At 36.6% G+C, this 24,087-nt stretch overlaps 1 protein-coding gene across 4 annotated transcripts in view; it reads left to right on the top strand.

Annotated features, from left to right (window-relative positions):
- Nucleotides 1-1,867: 1,867 nt before the first annotated feature.
- The window catches only part of LOC121731359 (protein vein), a 75,358-nt gene continuing 53,138 nt past the window's right edge, over nucleotides 1,868-24,087 (top strand). For all 4 annotated transcript variants that reach the window (XM_042120765.1, XM_042120763.1, XM_042120764.1 and 1 more), the window contains exon 1: nucleotides 1,868-2,328. In XM_042120765.1, the coding sequence (XP_041976699.1) occupies nucleotides 1,917-2,328 (412 nt within the window). In that variant the 5' untranslated portion in view covers nucleotides 1,868-1,916. The remainder of the gene's footprint in view (nucleotides 2,329-24,087) is intronic.

The raw sequence follows: 24,087 nt of genomic DNA, 5'->3' as shown, positions 1-24,087 counted from the left end.
GCGAGTGTCCATGGGTGACGGTAGTTGCTTTTCATCAGGTAACCCGTTTGTTCGCTTACCTCATTATTTTATTTAAAAAAAAGAATAAGTTTGAATAAAATCTAAGAGGTCAGCTAGTTTTGGGCGCACGCGCTACGCTCGTAGAGGGTCTACGAAGCGAGATTTGTTAGACAAATAGAGCCTATCGCTGTCTCGCTTACACTAATCACATGTGTATATATCTATCTCTTACAAGATATGCCGTCTATGTAGACTTGCAGGGTCCGTGCTCTACGCAGTACGTAGAAGTATGGGTAAAATTGTTTGATAGTATGTAAATCAGAATTTAAGCATTAAACATTGAAAGTGAAGCGAATTACTTTTAGCATTAAACACTAATTACGATTAACAGCCATGCCCAATATTTGATCTATCTCTGGTTTTGCCCTACTAGAGATAGGAATAGCTCACAAATGACATAAAATATATGTCTCCAATGTCTAATGTGAGCTATTCCTATCTCTAGTAGGGCAAAACCAGAGATAAATCAAATATTGGGAACGGCCGTAAGTGATGAATAACTGATTCCTGATTTACACTGGCAATAGGAACGACGCAAACATTTTTTGTCTTGAAAAATCATTTCAGCTTTAATATGTGATACGCTTCTAGTTTCTTTCGTGATTTAAACCGTCTATTGATATAAGATATTAAGATTTTTATAATCTTTTTTTAAATAACAATTAATCAGTTATTACAGTTGCAATAAAGTCTTCGGACTTCGGAGCAATGATGATGATAGTTTCCAGTTTTAGCGAAGTAAACATGTTCTAGGAAACCTGGACTACGGCTCTAAGAAGCTCTTACTCATATCTATGATACATTAACGCACATCATCATAATCTTATTTTAAAACGATTGACTAAATGTGGGAAAATGTAGACCAAAAGTTTTTAACTTAAAACATTATACTTAGGAAATTTGAATTTAACGTGGAAACAAAATAAGTATAAATATGTAATGTTAATATGATATTAATACGTTTTTTTCATAATAAATAGAAAAATGTTGCAATTTAAAACTGTAACATAAATTCGCAATTTAAATGAAACGTAGAAGATTATAAATCTATACATCTACATCTATACACATATAAATAAAATTGGAGTGTCTGTTTGTAATATTGAATGAACCGTTTTTTACTAAATGCATATGAATGTACAATAACATTTTTTACAATTTTTGGCTGTATGTCTGTCTGTCTGTCTGTTTGTTCCGGCTAATCTCTGAAATGGCTGGAGCGATTTTGACGGGACTTTTTTAGGTACATAGCTGATGTAGTAAGGAATAACTTAGGCTACTTTTTAACCGACTTCCGAAAAGGAGGAAGATATATTTTACTTTTTTTATAACGGAACCTCAAAAAGGCGATTTTTTTTCTCTTTTTTATTATCTTTGCTATCACATTTTGCTGACGCGGACGAAGTCGCGGGCAACAGCTAGTTCTTACTAAGTATATTAAGCTCTACGTTGTAAAAGTATTAAATTCTGTTTCATATCTGTCAATACGTTAAATATTTCAATAAATTGTATAATGCGGCTTGCATAAACATAACCTTTGAGGTACTTTTCGAATTGAATACTAGATAAGATTACTGGCCGACCGTCCCGCACCTGCCGACGGTAGCCCGGCGGTAGCCCGGCGGTCACCGTCAGCGTCACCGTCACTGTCACCGTCACGGCGACACGCAAGGCGCTAACCCGCCACTAATTACGACCCGCAAATTAATCATCGCGCGAGATAAATCGGCGCGTGGCCGACCGCGAGTGAGTATCGAGACTATTTCGGTGTAGGCGGGGCGCGAGCGGCCAGTCGCGCGCCGGCTGCCGCGGAGCGAGGATCGTCTGCCTCGGGGACGCGTTAGCGCTATGGCGCGATGAGGATAAGGCGCGCGGCGGTTTGCTGGGCCCTACTGTGTCTCGCCGGCAGCCTGGCGGCGCCGCGGCGCCTGTACTGCGAGCGGGCGGACGTCGCGTGGCGCGCCTACCGCGCCCCGGCCGCGTTCGAGGCGCGAGTCCAGTCGCTCGCGCGAGATGCGGCCACCGTGCAAGTGCGGCGCGTGCTCCGGCGCCAGGGCCGCTGGCCCCACGAGGACGCGATCATCCGCCTCAAGCTGCCCCGGGAGCCCCTCGAGTGTTCCGGACGTTTCGAAGTGCCTTTACAGAACCGAAAGAACTATATCGTGTTCGCGGAGCGGTCCGGCCCGGCCGCGCTGGCGCTCGGGCCCCCGTTGAGGCGGACCGGCAAGCTCGTGCGCCGGATCCGCGCGGTCTACAAGGCTGGCTACAGTGAGTGCTCGTGTTTAAGTGCATGGTGTCCCCGCATGGTAGCTAAGAGCGGATCGACGGGTCCGGTTAACGAATACGTGCGGGCAGATGTATCGAACGAGTAGCCATTAGGAGTCCATTTTAGGTGCAGTGTAAATAGTCGGCGCGGCGTGCCCACTGTAGCAAAACATCGCCACTAAACGCACGCAGCCGCGCCGCACTCATTTATGCACCCTTCATAAACGGTCAGATGCATGCACGAATTAACTGCAACAAATTTTAATTACCACTACTTCGTCCTATTCTCGCGCGTAAGTTTGTAACGTCAAACTCTACATTTAATTTACACTTTTTAATTCTATTGTGTCTCTCTTTTTAAGTATACTTTCGTTATCCCTAAACAATAGGCTTTTTCTCTAGATTCACTTATGTAATTAAATTGCTAAACATGTAATTACTTGTACTCGAGTTTTCACCAACAAACGAGTGTATTTTACGCTCATTAAGTATTTTAATGTTGCCCTCTTTATTAAATAATTACAACTTTATAAAATAATAACAATTAGCAGATCATAATTATCACTTAGTTCGTGTTGTACTTTAATAAATTCACTCAGGCGGAAATGTGGAGCCAAATGTATAGAAATTATATCTATATTTTATAAAAATTTGCACAATATTTTTTCTTGCTAATAAATTATACAATTCAATTAGCATTAAAATCAACTTACTGTATATAGTTATCTTTATGAAATTATAGGCCGACCCGCACGTTTATACGTGGGAGAGCCATGCTTCGGCACGAATGGGCCGGCTCGACCGGATAAATACCACGTTCTCACAGAAAACCAGCGTGAAACAGCGCTTGCGCTGTGTTTCGCCGAGTGAGTGAGTTTACCGGAGGCCCAATCCCCTAACCCCTACCCTATTTCCTTCCCTACCCTCAACTATTCCCTTCCCTTCCCTTCCCTACCCTCCCCTATTACCCTATTCCCTCTTAAAAGGCCGGCAACGCACTTGCAGCTCTTCTGATGCTGCGAGTGTCCATGGGCGACGGAAGTTGCTTTCCATCAGGTGACCCGTTTGCTCGTTTGCCCCCTTATTTCATAAAAAAAAAAATAGACTGGCTTAAATTTAATGCTCGGTTAACAACTTTAACCCTGCCGTAAAGACGTGCTATTTAACTTAAGAATTAGCAATAACCTAGGCTTGATCAAGTTAATTATTACCTATGCCGCTAATCATCGTAAATATCTCCACGTGTTAGCGCCAAAAAAATTACCGGAAACGTCGGAAACAAGTATGGAAAAAATACGTAGAGTTCACGTAAGTCGCTTCGCTACATTTGACAGACGAGTCGGAACTGGAGCGTGGTGTGACATCACAACTGTCTAGGCTCTACCATGGGAAACTGTTCCGATCGTTTCCCATGGATAGAGCGTGTATAACCTATTAGGTGTTGTTCTCTATGTAGAGTTGATTCTTGTTGATGTTTGTGAATGTTAATATTTGTAGAGATGGCTAAAAATCGTAGTGTGGTACTCTATGTAGAGTTTTTTCTAGGTGAGGTTATTGTAGAGAGTCTTAGGTTTTCCAGAGACAAAAATGTTACGTGTATCGAAATAGAGTTCTATCTAGTCGCTGTTATATTATTCATTGTAGACTATATTATTAATTATTATTAGTCGAGGTGCCTTAAATTGTAATAACGTAGCATTTTTTTATAATTTTCTTTCGATGCAGAAACTTTTCGCATTTTTTAGGGTTCCGTAGCCAAATGGCAAAAAACGGAACCCTTATAGATTCGTCATGTCTGTCTGTCTGTCTGTCCGTCCGTATGTCACAGCCACTTTCCTCCGAAACTATAAGAGCTATACTATTGAAAATTGGTAAGTAGATGTAGTCTGTAAACCGCATTAAGATTTTGATACAAAAATGGAAAAATTATTAAAAATTTTAGGGGTCCCCATAGGTACAACGGAAACAAAAAAAAATTTTTTTCATCTAACCTATACGCGTGGGGTATTTATGGATAGGTCTTCAAAAATCATATTGAGGTTTCTCATGTCATTTTTTTCTAACCTGAATAGTTTGCGAGAGAGACTCTTCCAAAGTGGTAAAATGTGCGTGTCCCCCCCCCCCTCTAACTTCTAAAGTAGGGGCATGATAAGTCTAAAAATAATATATAATGTACATTACTATAAAAACTACCAACGAAAATTGGTTTCAACGATATCTAGCAAGTAGTTTTTTTTATACGTCATAAATGGTAAACCTTAAACCAATAAAAAAATTTTTTTTTCATCTAACCTATGCGTGTGGGGTATCTATGGATAGGTCTTTAAAAATCATATTAAAGTTTCTTCTATAATGTTTTTGTAACCTGAATAGTTTGCGAGAGAGACTCTTCCAAAGTGGAAAAATTTGTGTCCCCCCCCCCTCTAACTTCTAAAGTGGGGGCATGATAAGTCTAAAAATAATATATAATGTACATTACTATAAAAACTACCAACGAAAATTGGTTTGAACGAGATCTAGCAAGTAGTTTTTTTTATACGTCATAAATGGTAAACCTTAAATTAATTTTCATTAAATCAACTGAAATATAAAAATAAATCAAAAACCTTCTAATTTCATTAAAATAAACCTTATTACTGCTGCGGAACCCTTCATGGGCGAGTCCAACTCGCACTTGGCCGCTTTTTATTTTCATCGTATCGTAAGATTTCTATAGCTATGTCCACACTGTGCCTTTTTCTGTTCGTCAAGTACCATGCCCTCTGACCGTATCCAAAAAACAAAAATGACAATGTTGGCGTTGCGTTCGTTGACGCATTGCATTATTGAATGCGCCAAAATGAAAGTTGAATGAAAGAAGATGACGAAAATTGAAGACGAAAGCGCATAGTGTGGACATAGCTATTGACACAATATCTGACATCACAAATGCAACTTTACTATTCTCTACGTAGAGCCTTCTTATTTCACGTCCAGTTATTTATTTACCTAAAAATCTAACTAAACCTTCAAATTGCAAATATGTATGAAATATTATATTTATTTTGTCACTGTTAATTTAAGAAACATTTTGTTGACGCTAATTAAAAATATTAGTTGATTGGTACATTCAATGCTCCGTGTTCATACATGGCTCACAATAGTCTAACGTACTCGTAGTAAACTTAACTTATATGTGTACGTACTTTATTAGAATTCTTAAGTTTTCAGTTATATTCGGATTTATAATATTTAACTCCTGACTTTTACTTAATTGCAAGGCCAAAATAAAACAGGGACTTTAGCCAAATTCCCTTTCGTTAAAAACGATGACGAAATACGTTATCAAAATATTATATGGGATTTGACATTAGTCTTCGAAAGCAAAATGTCATTTAGCGATGACTTATGTCAATCCGCATACATTTTGATAACAAATTTCGTCATCGTTTTTAACGAAAGATACTTTGTCTAAGGGGGCAGTTCTCTGGAGTCTTGGTAGTCCAAGCATATTCCTTTCTTTCAGAATATAGTGCCTTTCTCCTTTTACATTATAGTGCTTACTGCTTCCTGATTTAATTTTAACGTATGCGAGATGTTGATACATCCATATCCATACTAATACAATATTATATATATGCGAATGTCTGTCTGTCTGTCTTCACGCCCAAGTCACTGACGGCTGAACTGATTTTGCTGAAATTTGGTATGGAGATACTTTGAGTCTTGAGAAAGGACATAGGATAGTTTTGATCGGTGTTAGTTTTGACACGGTTACCGCGTTATAAACGGTGTTTCGGGCTTCGTCTAGTTTGTTATAATCGCTTTGATAATAACAGGATTTTGACCAGGGCTCTAAACTTCTAGTATTTTAAGGGACAAAATTGTAACTTTTGACCACGCCACTTTCAAAATACATAGGCACTATCACGTGGTGTCTAATTACAAAACACCTCCGTGTATCTGATCTGCTAAACAATGCTGTCTCGTACACATCCTGTCGTTATGTCCATCATCAGCTGTATGTAGTCTATGGTGCAAACCACAAAGCTAGTAACTTTGTACTTTTCTTAATCTAAATTTTTTACTAGTTTAGTAATTTAGGGCCTGTTTCACCACTTTCTGATAAAGTGCCTAATAGGCTATTCACAACTTTTTTGACCGATTTTCCACACTTGATCAGTCAAGTTAATTGGTGGATAGCTTTATCAGGAAGTGGTGAAACAGGCCCTTAGAGTTTTACTAAACTAGTAGATTTACGAATAGCAATAACTCATTACTTTATTCATATTTAATACGAATTATTATTATTTTTAATACTACTGTTTCCAGTGTGGATTCGTATTCGGCATTGAGTCAGGTTAGATATTACTAAATGCCAGTAGTTTGATAAGTCGAAAAATCCAAAATACTCTAAATAAAAGAAATATATTTGTTACGCTGAAAATCGTTTATCGCTGGGGAACCGAACAGCAACAAAAAATATCCTATGTTATTTTCCGTCTCTCGATACCAAATTTCATCTAAATTGGCTCACCCTTTTTGTCGTGAAGAGGCAACAGACGTACAGGCTTCTCATCTGTAATTAATTTAAATAAACCAATGTTTCTATGAAAAAGAGATAGCACTCTACGTAGAGCGAAGAGATATTTGCCAGTTATATCGTAAAGAGTTCATAATTGTTCTGACGAGTAATACTGTACACTGTGTGGTGGCGCTACCGCAGTGTTTATGTTGCGTTGTTTATACACGTTCTTAAAGTTTTTTCTTTGTTGTATAGGAATTTAAGGCCAGCTACTGTTGTACTTGTTAATTAGAGATATTTATAGTAATTTGTGCGAAAACCAATTGATTGAGCATCCCAATTCTAATAATAACTGGAATAGTAAGTAATGTAAATTCGTTCATACCAAACTAAGAAACAATTGTTAATCCAACAAAATTGACGTCGATACGGACTGGATTATACAAAGAACGATTAGGGTTTTTATTAAATTGATTAACATTCAAAGACATAATAGGGAATCTTCAAAATATTTTGAAACCATTTGATATCATCGTATCGTTTTCTATGCAAGAACAGCTGCTGTTATATAGCTACGAATTCGTAACATTATGAGTCGTTGGAGATTATATATGAATAAAATGTATGTTCACTTGCCGTTTATAATCAAAATAACGAATCACAGATGAAAAATATGCAATGCAAACGTGTATTTTATATAAAATTCTCGTGTCACAGTGTTTGTGCGCAAACTCGTCTAAAACGGCTTAACCGATTTAAAAAAAAATTTGTAAGTACCTACATTCGTTAGGCCTGAGAACGTTTGCCGGATCAGTTAGTTTTATGTAGAGTTGGTGCCTCAATACGCCGTTCTAAGAGATAGTATTTTCGATCTATCGCTCTAACACAGATTATTAGGCAATATCTTCGTTGCTCCAGCGAATAAATCGCCCATAGTGTATAGGTCAATGTAGTAGGCGACCGGCAGAGCGGAGCGGGCATAATGCGGCCGGCGGTCCGGAACGCCGCCCGCCCCGCTCCCGCCCCCGCCCCCGCTATACAAGACGCCGCACTTACCATCGGGAGGTCGCGCCCATTTACATTGTAATTATATCATTGTAATTGTATCGGGAATCTGTGTTAGAATTTGATATCTGTGATTTGTGCATCATCGCTGTTAGGGTCAATTCAGACCGAGCTCCTCGGTCTGAATTTCTAAATTTCTACTGAATTATCAGATTTCAATCGCGTGAGACGTCTCGCAAACCTGTCCAATCCATACATTAGAAATGCATCTACGCGTTGCGTTGCGGTCTGAATTAACCCTTAAGCATTTGTGTTTAATCATCATCACAGCTTAAGCATCTACAAAAAAAATGTAAAATTTTGAATGCAGTCTTGTTCTTAATCATCTAAAAAACAAAGCATTTATAACTTAATACGTATTTTTTTGTGGGCTAGTACACGACAGTAGTATGTTTGTGATAAAAAATTGAATGTTGTGGTAGGTCAACAGGTAGGTCAAAGGTTACGCGGAAATACTTTAAACTTCTACTTGTAGAAGATTTACGTAATACGACCTTCACAGAGCTGAAATTATTTTAAAATATGTCTCATTGAGTTTGGATGTTAGACCAAGTCCAAGACTGTTAAGGGTCAAGTCAGACCGCAACGCGACGCGTAGATCTCTAAATTATTTGTATGGATTTGACAGATTTGCAAGATTTTTCACGCCATTAAAATCTGTCAATTCAGTACTTTAAAAATGCATCTACGCATCGCGTTTCAGTCTGAATTAATACTGACTTAGGTAATAGGTTACAGTTTTTCAGTATAAACATTTCCGTTTTCTCAGGGGCTCAAGCGTAAAATATAGGATTCTCTCAATTACTCGTCCAATACATTTTCATACAATTAGGTGTATAAATAGTGTTCATTAAGTTCAAACACCTGCCAACAGCTCGCTATCGTATGTCTGTCGCCTCGCTGTATTTATACGCCGCCATTTCCAAAATAAAATCAATTTAATATTGTCTCATTAATTTTGTAGAGGAAATTGTTTCGGTGATTTTATGCGATAATAAACACATTTTTATCGGTGTAAGTGGGTAAAGGCGTAAATTGGAGCAAATCATCATAATCACTTTCAACGCTCCGTTAAGGGATGGATCATGGATGGATGCAGACAGTTAACGTTTGAAATGATATCATCAAAAAAAATTTACAACCGAACATATAACCTCCTCGTTTTTTGGAAGTCGGTTAAAAAATTGATGCACAGGACGGATCTATCATATCATTTGGTTGGGCCAGGCCACAACACTGCGTTGCGGCGTCGCATCGTATAAATCTACGACGCCGCAGGACGCATCGTGAAAATTTCCGATGTAAAGAGTGCTATACTATATGAAATTTTTGCGTTGCGACATCGCATCGCATTTCTGTGCAATGTTGTTTTTTGCGATACGGCGCCGCAACGCAATGTTGTGGCCTGGCCCGTTGGTTTATGTCAATTCAAAGTTGGTCGTAATCTGTCGGCTGGGTTTGACATAACATGACCGAATTACGTAGGTCCGCCATCTGCCTATGAACCAACTTCCCTGACAGTGCATTCAGGTACGGTCGCAGGCAATCATTTTTGGGAGGATTCACGAATTCATATATCCAGATGTTCACTAATATTGAATTTTTAAATTACTTTATTTAAACGCTAAATAATTACTATGTTATTCTTTAGAATAACATAGTAATTATTTAGCGTTTGAGGGTACGTCGGTCCGTGTCCGATGCCGTGCGGAATCAAACCTAAACCCGTCACTAATTGTACAAACCAATACGCTATTGAACCACTAGTGTGAATGGTGAGTCATTTCGGTAACTCTTTACAATTTGCAAATATTTTCACTTTCCCAAGATCTTAAAAGTTTTGTCAATTTATTTATACTTATTATTGTTATTATTTTATTAATTATTTTTACACAATTTAATTCTATATTATTTCAGAATCAGTTATAGGTTAGGTTAAATAGGAAAACATGGTTTCGTAACTTATTTTTTTCATTTATCTCACGTAGCTTAAAAGACAAATTATATATTAATCTCTATCAAATCTTAGCTATAATCTAAGCTATAAATTTTCCTACGTTGTAAAGAATATAAACAAAATCAGACCTAAAATGTTGAGTTTTGACTAAAACCGAAGACCACACAACGTCGTTACAAGTTAGTTCATCAAATCATCTAACACAAAGATTTCTCAGCCTCTGCCCCGGTTTCCGAGTCAGTTCTCATACTTTCAGTTGACCGGATTAATACATTGTAAATACTTGTATCACTTTCGTTATATCATTAAAATATAATTAGATACCATCCAGTTATGAACTAAAATAAAAATAATTAGTAAAGTCAGCGCGATATAAACAGGAACTTCTTCATTTATTAATAAAAACCTAGGTAAAGTCCGTAACTCCGTTGTATTAAAATTCGTTTAACGCGTAGGAACCGTACATTTTTTGGGACATAAGGTATCCTATGTCCTTTCCCGGGACTCAAAGTATCTCCATATGGAGATGTCATAACAAATTTCATCAAAATAGTTTCAGTGGCTTAATCGTGAACCAAGCAACGGACAGATAGACATAATTAGCGGCACCGAATATCCCACTCGAACACTACCCGAAAATTTAGCGCGTTAATCCAAAGCTTAAAATACCAAAACTCATCTAAATAATTTTAGTAGTTGCTCCATGTTAGTAATATCTATCCTTACATTCACATTTAAAACAGATATTTTTAATAAGTAATTGGTCATCAAGACTGATGACGCGGTGAGTAAGAGAGCAGTAGGAGTTTGAGCTGAGAACGTGATGAGAGAAATATTAGAGCATACGGTATTGACTCATCCCTATAACCGTATTACTAGACTAGATTGAATTTCGATTGTGAAAATGGTTATTATCACTAATAATATATTTGAAGATGTGTTTGTCTTTTACCTTTTCAAATAACGCGATTTAAATGGCTGTATCACTGTAAGTCCTGAAAAGGCATAAGACTTTTATCTTTGTTAATCACTTTCCCCGCGCGACATTAGTCTTGAGGCCCTTCCCCTACGGAGATTCCGTAATTTACCGTATTTAGAGCCTTATAAACTTATAATTTAAAAGCTAAAAAGTTATAATAAAAATACAGCAAGAATGTAAAGTATATCAACATTCCTTTCCCCGTTTTTAGTTTCAATTTGTTTATTATACTCATGATATTAGCTTCCAAAGAAATACCAATCTTAATAAAATTGAAGCATACTTTCAGCATCTCCTTAGTATTTACAAATTACGTTTATTTGAAACACACGACAATAGATAGACAATTTAATTACCTACATATTCCCCATTTTAATTTTTTTTTGGATCAATTTCGGACTAAGACACAGGATTTTCGTGCGATCTCGGCAACGCGTAAAATGTATGGTCAAGGTCGTTTGCTTGGGGGATGGCCTTATATTTTGATTGTGCTTAGTAAAAAAATAAATACATGTCCATTAGGCATAATATGAAAACTGTAACATGCTATTATACAAACACATTATTGGTATAATATACTTCTGTAATGTCACGATCTCGTTTCAGTAGTCTGGACGCACCCTTATGTAATTAACAAGAAAAAGGTTTTACATAATCTTTTTCCCAAAAGCTACAGATTAAATCCTTACGAGAGAGATTGATTTCTTGCCCTTTAAATGATATTTACGTCAACAATCAATATTTCGGATGGGATAATTGCAGTTGGCTTCAAATGTCACCGCGAGGTAGCCATGACTTATATGGTGCCCGCCGGCCTCGGACTCAGAAGCCAAAAGCTGACCATAAAAATTACGTGAAGAAAGTTCATTTTAAAATATCTTCGATCATAGAACCCTCTTTTAGAAGTCGGTTAACTAGTAATAAGAAAGATTCACGCAATAATTATTAAAAGCTTTGAAAACGTGTTGTATAACATATTATATTAGGCTTTGCATTAAAACATAAACTACGCTTTAGCCTGAAAAAGTAAAGAAAGAAGTTTTCCGTAGAATATAAAGTTTGTCTAACATTACTCGAGAAGTTGAGAGTGAGACATTTACCACTAATAAATGAATGAAAACTGTGAATTTATGTTCAGTATTGTGTCTGAAAGAATATTTAATTAATGAAAAGTAGGTACATAGTAAAGAATTGTTATTGTTAAGTTCGTTAGCAAAAAGTTCAAATTAGACCTGCTGAAATGACGACAATTATCACAACTAATTAACGTTAAAGATAAAAATAAACTCATAATGTAGCCACTTGAACATAGTTTGTATCTTATTTCATATAATATCTCTATTTTAATTCAATAATTTCAGACGTTTAATACTGAAGCGTCTAATGATGCAGCCAGCAGAATAAAAATGATTAATAGAAATAGTAAAAGTTGGGGACTAAATTAAATCTCTCTAGAAATAAATTTTATTGTAGTCGTAAAAAATTCACATCAAGTCACACGTTGTTTATGAGTTTTGGTGGCGTCTTTGAAAGTGAAGTTACGTTTGGCTATTTCCATCATAATAGGCGGAACATGGATACGCGCTGAATTTTCAGAGAAATGTATACAACGTACGTGAAATTTTTTAACGTTTGTATTGTACCATCGAGGAAATTGATTCCTAGGCAGATAGACCAACGTCATTCGGTCGGATCATGTTAATTCATTGTTATTTGTGATTTGTAATCTATCAGCTGGGTTTGACGTAACGCGATCAAACTACGTGGGTCCCCCATCTGCCTAGGAATTAACTTCTCTGATAGCTGAAAGGAGTTTCAGCTTTCATAAAATGATGAAAGTCTGGCTGTCGCTGGCTCTTGAGTTACTTATTAGATTTTGGCAAAATAAACAATAAACAACATATAATGTTTACGATAATATACTATTGTCGACAAACAATTCCAGTAAGGGTCAATTCAGACCGAAACACGACGCGACGCATTTCCAAATTTGTATTGAATTGACAGATTTGCGAGACGTCTCACGTAATAATTGGTCACGTAATTGAAATCCATACTTTAGAAATGCATCTACGCGTCGCGTTGCGGTCTGAATTGACCCTAAAATCTAGATCTACGCAATCTTTAAGAAGATGACTAGACGCATGATTTAAAAATACTAGATCCTACGTTACTATGCTGTTTTGATCCCGAAATACAGCGCATGATTAGTCGCTAGATACGCCTACAAATTCAATACTTTGACTCATATTATGTCTGTTACATAAAAAATGCATTCATATTTTTATATCCAGTATCGTGCCAATTTACTCCAGACAGACGGAAATAGGGTTTTGTATATTATTATACTGGATTATATAATATAATACAGAAGGACATCTTCTTGCTAGACTGTCTGAATCGTGCACGCGCACATTAGCGTGATTTTAGACAACTTGAAGAAGCCAAGCGAAGCAGTTTTACGTCAAGCGCATGTAGCAAGTTAATTGTTATTGTAAATTGATAATGGATCATTTCTGCTTTAAGCGGGATTTATATTATGAACACGGCTAAGCTATAAGACGCACAAAACTTTGAGATCACTAGGCAGAAATTATGGCTCGAGTTTTGGGTCTCTTTGGGGGTATGAGCGGGCGGATTTCTGCTATTGGTAGATAGATACGTGATCAAACAAGTCGTTAGGCAGATAGCGATCAGATGGTGACACTGGCACGTTATTGGTTAATCCATATTATGCGCCGATTGCTCCCTGGTTTGGCGAAACAGGAGTTTCGCCATATGTTAAAGTTGTGTCCATCCTGGGGCCTACTGTATGATAATAATATTGTGGTACGAGTAGATGTGACAAACTCCGCGGTGGATACGTGGAATGCGTTTTTCTCTGATGTGAAAATGTGATGACACGTGTATTTTGATTTCTGTGTCAATTTTTGAAATATGGAAATTGGAATGCAGCCTTCAACTATTTTTGGCAAAGTTTTAAATCTTATTTTGCACGCAACTTGCATGTGTTTAAATATAAGAATAGAAGTAATCATGTTTAAAATACATAATATCTTTTCTTAAAATAATTCTTTCGATGATGAGTCACAAAACTGATTATATTTTAAATGAAACTAGCCGGCATGCACCTTAAAGCAAAATACGTGTCACGGCCCACGGGTCACCTGACATTCTAAGCGCTTTTCTATGGATCCGAAAAATAAAAAATCGGCCAAGTGCGAGTCGAACTCGCGCACGAGTGGTTCCGTTCCGTTACAGCGCAAAAATAGGCAATTTTTTTTTTTGTATTATTTAAATTTTATTATTAATTATTAAAGTACACATATTATAATTGAGAGTGTTGTGAAAAGTTCAAGTACCTATCTATGTCCATTTTTGAAATCAAGCAAAAAAGGGAAAAAAATCAAGTTTGTAGTATGGGAGCCCCCCTTAAATATTAATTATATTTTGTTTTTAGTATTTGTTGTTATAGAGGCAAAAGATATACAAAATCTGTATAATTTCAGAAGTCTAGCTATAGTGATTCTTGAGATACAGCCTAGAGACATACAGACAGACAGACAGACAGACAGATGGACAGACAGACGGACAGATAATGAAGTCTCAGTAATAGGGTCCCGTTTTTACCCTTTGGGTACGGAACCCTAAAAAACAACGGGTTTACTGGTCGAGTGTTAACGAAACACTGTTGTTTCGTTAAATCTATTCTCCCTCAGGCACTTTTACCCACTCCAAAAAGTGGATAACGCCGATAATATCGGTGTTATCCACAAACCGAAAACCGCCTAAATATTTATATATTATATAAATATTTAGGCGGTTTTTGAAGTCGTCGTATAAACGTGATTTGCACGTGACGATCAGGTGATCCTCCAAAACTGATCAGCGCTAAACATCAATAAATGACAGGCAACACCGAGGTATAATCACGCTGCGGTAGGGTAGCGCGGTAGTGCGGTAGGTGCGGTAGGTGCGGTATAATCAGCGGCGAGCATTAGCGCCCACCCGTACGTAATGAGACATAAGGGCGTTTTAGACTACCTGCGGCTGTCGCGCGGTCTTGACGTGCAAGTTAGGTTTTCGTGCTATAAGTTTAAGGAATAGTTTTATGACAGCTTATTAAATATGATATTTAGTAGTACAATAAACTGCGAATTATAGTATCTATTCGAGAACTCATAAGGTATATCATACTATATTATAAATATATTTTCTACTAGCTGTTACCCGCGATTTCGTCCGCGTCAAAAAAATGTAAAATACAAAGGTAAAAAATAAAAAATATGTCCTCCTCCTTTTTGGAAGTCGGTTAAAAAGTAGCCTAAGTTACTCCTTATTACATCAGCTATCTGCCAATAAAAGTCCCGTCAAAATCGGTCCAGCCATTTCGGAGATTAGCCGGAACAAACAGACAGACATACAGACAGACAAAAATTCTAAAAATTGTTATTTTGGTGTAAGTACCATCTAAATATTCATATGCATGTGGTAAAAAACGGTTATTTTAATATTACAAACAGACACTCCAATTTTATTTGTATGTATAGATTGAAGAACTCTCACAACTTATCACAAATATTGTTTGTCATAAAATAGTTCTTAGTAATCAATTAATTGGCTTGCTAGCTTTCAGGATTAGCATTTTACAGCAATCTTATTAAAAGTACAGTATAGGTCATTTATTGAGGAATTGTTAAACTTAAATATTTTTATTCAATTAGAAGTTAATAGAACTTCATATTCTGTTGGTTATTATTATGTAGCTTAGTATAATATTATGTAAGAATATTCTAAATACATTCCCTGTCCAATATCCGCTTCTTCGCTACCAGTGTGAAGCTTTATTTTTTGCAGGGCATCAGGTAGAATGCATCGATTTTCGATTTAATGTACGATTGACTTTGTACAACGGAATTCGAACCTGCACCTAATTACAGTACGCGTATTAATATTACTTTATCAGCTCAAGTTTTGTATATTATATCGGTGTCCGCTCTTTGATATGGTTTTACCTTTATTTGTGTCATTTATACAAGTAAACGTAATAATATTATAATGAAATTGGATAAATAAAGGACCTTTAGTCAAGTTGCATGCAATAATTTCAACGTCGAAGTTAGAAATCAAAAGTATTTAACGTAACGCGTCCTTATCTGATATAGTGACACCAGACTTACATTTATCGCTATTTAATGTTACTTGGCTAAGGGCTCTGATTGTGCATCTAGCCCCTGACAGTATGAACATTTTCTAGCTACTCATCATCCATTTTCATTGGTCAATACCATAAACAAGCAAAGATCAGGCTGATTTTACCCTACATCAGAGTACCTGTCAAAAATGCACCACATAAGTTATTTCGTTCGCGGAACCGCTATCAGTGCCTCCAAAACCTTTATCAGTAATTAGTCCATAAGTTTAATGAGCGCAAATGATCGGCCGACATATTGCGCAATACCAGGCAATACGCTTGCCAGGACGAAGCGCAAATGTCGAGGACGCGGCCAAGTGGCAGCGGAAAGCGGGTAACGCGCTTAGAGGGTAGCGGGCTGTTAAGCTGTCGATTTTAATGCTTTTATACTAGTGTGTATGTTTTATACTAGTGTGTATGTTGTATGTTTTAGTAGGATTATTTAGCTTTTTTACATCAGCAAGTAATAAGTATTATTGCTTAATCACGAACAATAGAAAATTATGATTAAAATTTAATATTTAAACCTTGGTTTCTACACGACTATTTTTTGACTTGACATTCAAAAAAGATTCGTAATATTATATTACCAATTGTGATAAAAAATAAGTTTGAGTTAGACATACATCTAAGCAACGGTAGCATTTTAGATAATTTGCATACTTAATTTTATTCTGAAATGACACGTCTTTTAGATAAATCTTCTTTTTATCTATTTTTCCACATTCTTTTCCAGTATTGTAATTAAAAACATACTTTTAATTCATAAACTTCATTATAACTGTCACTAACCAACTTATTCGCTGTCGTTCACAAATTGGGCCATACGATCCCAATATGTATGACATTTAGAATTAATTGGTGGGTGCGGTGGAATAACGAAGAAAGTTCCGAATTTGATGGCAGATAACCTTCACTTGTGAATTCCACCAGCGTCGCAAAGTCATTTTCATAAGCACTTGTAGTTATGTCATGTTAAAAGTCATTATCAGAGTTCAAAAACACCTCGCATATCAAAATATGTATCGATCGCAATATTTATGCCTCTGTGGCTAAGTGGTTTAGAGCTTGGCTTTCTAGTTTGCTTGGCTTGGGTTCGATTCTGGTGTCGGAAGTTCCGAATTCCGAATGCGTATCGGAACCAGGGATGTTGCGAATATCCGCATCCGCAAATGCGGAGCATCCGCATAGTTTTGGACATCCGCATCTGCATCCGCATCCGCATTAAATCAATGCGGATTTTTATGCGGATGCGAATGTCATACGAGTTGCGACAAGAAAAAAAAGCAGCGGGGTCTGTGACTGGCGCGTACCGTTTGCGCGTGACAAAATATGACCAATGGGAGCGAAAAAGCCGGCCTAATGCGTATCGGCCACGCACAATAGAGGGTTCCGTAGTACCGCCAGTTTTTGATAAGTTTTGTATCGTCAATGAATTTATAATTAGAACATGTTTTACACTACTAACAACATCATCTCAGTTACATTCAAAGGAATTTGAACGAAAAATTCCTTTGTACTTCTCAATAACTTATGAAGTCTTCTTAGCCGTGATAATTTTCTTTTTAAATTTAGCATATTTCCTACTCCCGTGAATTTTTCTTCATATTTTTCAGGATCAACCATTTAGCTGGTAGCCCTTCTACCAGCTAAATGGTAAGAGAAGAAATCGTTAGTGGACACTGGACACTAACGATTTCTTCCACTTTAATTTCACAAATGGATCCCTAAATCGGAAAATGATCTTAGAATACTCGTAATATTTTTAAAAACCCAGCTATCCAACGACACCACACACGGAGGAGTGGACGCGAAATAAAAAGAATTATCCCCGCTTGATGTGTAAGGGAGATCCCACAAATTTTTAAAGGTTTTATATTATACCACTAGTAGTTCCTGAGATTAGCGAGTTCAAACAAACAAACTCTCTCGCTTTATAATGCTAAGTAACGATGTCAACAAAATCTATACTAGATTTTGTTGACATCGTTTATAATTATGTATGTATGTGCATTCGTGCCGAATTTCGGCTTTGTAGGCTATTCTCTGAGCGAAATCGCGAAGAACCAGACAGACAGACGGACAGATAGATCGATAATATAAGGGTTCCTTGTTGATTACGGAACCCTAAAAACGGTCACAGGATCCGACGCATTTATTGTGGTACATTATTGTCTTGTGTAAATTAATCACTACATGTTTGTTTGTGCTTCATACTTAATAAAAAGCGGCATTATTACTATTTAATAATTTAAGTATAATGCTTTATGCTCATATTTATAACTTTGTTTACTTACTAAGAAAAAAGTGGTAGAGGTTAATACAGGGGAATTAATGTAATTTTCATTTACAAAATATCTCTTTAATACAAAAGTATTATTAATATAGTACAGGTTCCTTAGAACATTTTTTTTATTACTATCAAAGTAATTTTTCGTAAGCAGTTTCATTTTGATAAAACGAACAACAATTTCCTCTGCGAAAGTGGTAGCTAACAGAGATAAATATATGTTAAATATTTCGATTTGATAGTCCTAAAATATGGATTGTTCTATTAAAAACGCGTTTCAAAATGAAGCTACTTACGAAAAAATAGCTTGATATTAATCAAAATGTTTATTTTAGGGAACCTGTACTATTGTTTTTAACACACATTTTATAAACTATATTTATGTAGGATCCGAAACATCCGCATCCGCATCCGCATCCGCGGATGTGAACCTCTAAAAATCCGCATCCGCATTCGCATTCGCGGATGTGAAAAAATCGGGATCCGCAACATCCCTGGTCGGAACAACTAAACAATTTCAAGTTTGCTTAGGAGAGACTGATCACCTGATTGACAAAGAAGATGCGTTAAATAGACAAGTCGGTCCTGCGCATCTCTTGTTGGTCGTGTCGATCCTTGCCATAACCTGGTCCGACCCACTGGGTTATAAGAGTTAAAGAACAGAGTTAAGGAAATTGCGCATACACTTGTGTGCTACAACGATAACTCCTGTGTACTACTTGGCTTTAATCCTTCGATCGGGGATTCTTGGAAATGCTATTGTATTTTATTGTTGTCGCGGTCACCGGTGTCCTTATGGGGCTTGAAGGATTAATAGCTAGTGGCGAATACAGAAAACGTTGGAGATGAGAGGCTAACGATCACATAGAAACCTGATGGTAACTGACTGCCACGCATGCAGGCACCTACAGTTCCAAGTGCGCTAGTCATCACAATTAGTTCAGTCGTTTGAGCTATATAACGGTTGGTTCTATATGGAATAATCACCACCAATCACCATAGATATATAACAACATGGACGTACGCGCGGCACGTACGATGGCGCCACTCCCTGTATGGTCGACATAATGCGCAGGATAATCGCGGATTGTTTTTATGTCTTTGATTTGGATAGAGAGAGATAGAGAAAGAAAGAGATAGCATAATATATTTAGAAGTAAGAGAAAAGCCTTTTTTGCGGGAAATTTAAGAGTTTTATAATGCGCGTGAGTATCTCAAAAAATTCATTTCTGAGAATGACCAAGTTTTCACAACAGTAAGGGTGAGTTGCACCAACTTACTTTAACTATAATTACTGTAACTTTAACTACAATGCAAAATTTCAAATCTTTGGTTAAAGTTAAAAATGGACGCCATCAAGACCCCATATTTAACCATAACCATAGAGCTCAACAAGGCTTTAAATGCACGTGGCGAAAAAAGAAACTATCGCTGTCATCATACAAAAACGCCATTTTTGACAGTTCTCCTTTACCAGCAGCGCCCCCGCCCACGTTATTATAAAGCCTTGTCGGACCAGCAACGTCTTCTGTCCAATTCTGTGGTCAAAGTTAAGGTTAAAGTTAAATTAGCCTTAACTATAACCATAACTTTGACCATAACTTTAACTTTAACCACGCCTCTGGTGCAACCCAACCTAAGTGTAATGCGCTGTAAGTAGTCATGTACTACGTAATGTCTTCGTTCTTTTCGGGCGTATAATATAACGATACTAATAATTATTAAAAAATACTTTTCATTAAAGTTTTAAATGCTGTCCGCAAATTGGTTCAAAGAGCAAAAGTCATTATCCTTTTTAGGATCCCAAAATATCTTCAGACCAAATTCTATATTTCATTTACGAAGGTTAAATTCAAATGCATGAAGATAAAAACGTATGCACAGACAAGCATTCTTTCACATTCTAATTTTTTTTTTATTTTTTAGTGTAGAAAATATACTTATACAGAAGCTTCGGAAATATAGAGCATACTACCCTTCCGGCGCAGGTCCTCGCGTAAAAGTATTTTCACGTAGGCCCGTTTCATAAGAGCGTCCAACCGACATCTTCACCTTAAAACGGCGTCCTATCTTTATAATTATAACGCCGGTTACGTAACCAAAGTGGCCCAAACTGAAATATTATTTTCAGAGTTCAGAGACCGATTCCCCGGCGCGCGACATTGGACTCTATCTTGTATAATTAGAGTCGGATTTGCGACGGGAAAGGTGCGGGTGGTTGCGACTTTCCGCGGTCGGGGAGCCACGTGTCGCATATCACTCGGCGAGACGCTTCCTTTTCGACAATATTAAAGAAAAAAAATCCAACAGACACGCACCGTTTTGAGTTTTTATACTAAATATACTTCTCGGCTGCTTTATTGACGATCAGCTATTAAGCCGTCAACATCAGCCCGTGTCTATGCGACTCTAAAGATAGGTAAGCTCGAAGGACCAAAATTTTGTTGGTCCTTCGAGACCTAAAAATCATATCGTATCTGCAGTAGTAGAGACTGTACTATTAAAACGTGTCCTCTGGTCGCTAAGCTATGCCACTACCATATTTGTATGTCTATGCTTACCTGCGGTACATTGACGGAATGGCCATCTAGAAGACTTCTCAACGCAATCCAAACATAGCCAGCTACAATCCAAATGGACGTACAGTTAATTCACACCCTAAAATATCTAAAATTAAGTACTAAATTAAATTCTTGAATCTATCTCAGGGTTATCTTTCCTACTTGACAGATTAAAATTGTTCTATTCAACTCTACAATAGTCTAAACCATCGTAAAGGTTGCAAATAGGTTCCCAGCATAAAACGTAACTCTATCTTAGATAATACCTGTATGTAAAATGTATCTGATTACATGAACTATTACTGAATTTAACGTTTACTATGTTCAACCATGAGCTTAAGATTTAAACAAAAATAAAATACTCAATACTGTATACGAATATATTTTTACGATCCTTCTTGAATCGCCCCTAAACACTAAATGCTTTCTGAAAATTCTGACCCTATAATAGCAGTATTTTTTAAATTGTAGTTTTAACCATCGTTTACTTGGCTTATGCTTTGCTTCTATTGATTCCAATTGTTATATAGAACTAGTAATGTAGTGATTATAGTGATTTTTTTTTCACATAATTGCAAAATGGAAGTAACAATGGATTAATAATATCTATTATGTTGATTTATTCAATCATTTGTTTAACAAATGAATAATACTCGTCTTGTGGCCCGTAGTTATCGGGTTTTACCATCTGTTTGATCATAGTTATTAATCATAAATTAACAGTTTATATTATTCTAATAGTAATTTTTAAATTTGAACTAGCTCCACGTATTGCAAATGCATCTGTCCTTCTATATGTGTATACCTTTACGCTTAAGGTGACTCCGCGTTAAAGTAAAAAACCGTGTTGGATATGTTTTAGATTGCTTGTTTTCTATGAGAGGCCGGCCCGGCCAAACAAGAAATGGAAAGGGCGTAAGCGACAAAATGGTTTTTGTTACGTAATTTAAAAACCATAAATATATTCCATATAAGCTATGGGCAAATTAATGAACCAATCTATGTACAAATTTTGGAAGCTTAAATAGCTCTCCTCTGTTGGCAAAATTAGAATCCCTTTTTTTAGAGAGGTATTTTTGAATAATTATTCTCTGTTATAAAAGTTGACCAATTGTGTTATGCTATGGGTAACATGATGAATACTGACAATGAACTTTAATTTCTTAGCTTTAGTCATTGCTGAGAAAAATCGATATCGCTACAGCCAAATTATCAAGGCGTCGCCTTAAGTAATTGAATCGTTGATGATGTTTGGCAAAGCAATTTTGAATCTCTGGAATGTAAAGATTCTTTCAGCCTGGAAAAATGTATGAATCGTATGAGTGATTACGCTCTACAATAAAACAGACATGCATAATTAATTACATAAGAAAATTCACTATTCTTTTGGCTTTGTCTTCTCAGGAGCTTAGCTAAACCTCCTATTTAATAGCCCATAAATTTAACACCCCCTAGAAAATGACGACCTCTGTGGCTCAGTGGATGAGCGTGTTGTTATCTCAAGCCGTGTCGCGGGTTCGAATCCCGCCGACGGAACAAAAAGTTTTCAAAGTTCCCGGGTTATGGATGTGTAATAAATACGTGTATCATATAATATAATAAAAATCTTAAATATTATCGATAGTATAAAAGTATTACGTATATTACTTCGTTATCTGGTACCCCTAACATAAGTTCTTTAGGTACTTACCACGGGGCCAGACTGACGTGGTGTCCATAGATATTAATAAAAAATTCGGCACTCAAGAACCAGGCAAGTAGAACTCCATAGGAGCTTAGCGAAACCTTTGTACACCGACCTTCGGAGGGACCTTCGTAAGGCTTCGGCATGCCTGACCCGGCCCGTCAATAACTCGCTAATATGGTAGCGCCGTCTTTTTGCGCCGCTACCATACATACCCGTTATATATAGGGTTACCGACGTAGTGATACTGGAGAACTAGAAAACTACAATATTTTAACGTAAAATGCCAAAGAAAACTTCCTATTCTATAACCTCTTACTTATAAAAATATTAAGACAGCGAATAACTTTACAATTTTTTACTATTATTATTCAATGAGTTTTACAGTTTACTTATAATTTTAATCCCAATCATTTAATGGACAACCCTATTCATAGGGTTATATATAGGGTTATATATATAGGGTATTCATAATATTATGAATTTAAAATTCATAATATTATTTCAATTATCCTTGGTGCGAAAAATCTAAATAATAAAATAACAAAAAAAGGATATGGACGAACAGTCCATAGACGGCCCCAATTTTATAATAATAAAAAAAAAAACCCTATTCATAGTAATTTATATAAAACACTAGGTCTTGCTTTCTGGATACATTTTTAAGGACCTTCGCAGTAGATATGCTACTTTGAATAATTTTCCATTTGGCCAAAGCACACTATCATCGTTATTTGCATAGGGTTCCGAATATTTCAAACTACCATGAAGTTGTTAACCAACATCCAAAATATCAAATACTCGTATCAGAGTGTTTGTTGCCTGATCGAAAACGGTTAGATCGATTTTAGTTAATTCATTCGGTTACGTACAATTTGTTACTTAAATGACATTGTCAGGCAGGTGTGGATGCAAGACACACCTATCTCAAAATCCATCCTTGTAGAACTGTTATCTCGTAGCAATTCACTATACATAATTTGTCTATTTCCAGCATTGATTTGTCTTTCCATAAACGATTTTATCTAATCTGTTTTCCCACGCTACTGCGAGTGTATCAGAGACAAAGAGATATTTCTCTTATGGGAAAAATGTCTTATATCCTTATATACGGCTCGCTTTGTATTTACAATTATTTTGCCTGCGATATAACCTTTATGCCGATGACATAGAGATCATTCGCATACCTTCGAGGTAGAGACATATACGGCCAGTAGTGGACATACTTGGTGACACTTTCCTCAGCTAAATGGGCATAAGGACATAATATATTAGAAAATTATTCAATAATATTGATTATGTCCTTTATACACCTTTTAACAGTCCTTAACTTTAGCCCTTAAGTGACAGAAGCTCGGTTTTAGTGTAGAATTTTTTCTTTTTTCTTAAGTAAAAAATTTTAATCAACGTCCGTATATTGAATATTATATTTTATGCTATTGTAGATGACCGAAAAGCGACAATCCTGAAACATACTATCAAAGTTTCTGTAGTGGACGCGACATATACAACGTTTGAAATGACTTCA

This window comes from Aricia agestis, chromosome 10, assembly GCF_905147365.1.
Source record: "Aricia agestis chromosome 10, ilAriAges1.1, whole genome shotgun sequence".
Classification (NCBI taxonomy): Eukaryota; Metazoa; Arthropoda; class Insecta; order Lepidoptera; family Lycaenidae; genus Aricia; species Aricia agestis.
Note: the sequence above shows the minus strand (reverse complement) of the source record. Positions and strands in the feature narration are given on the sequence as shown.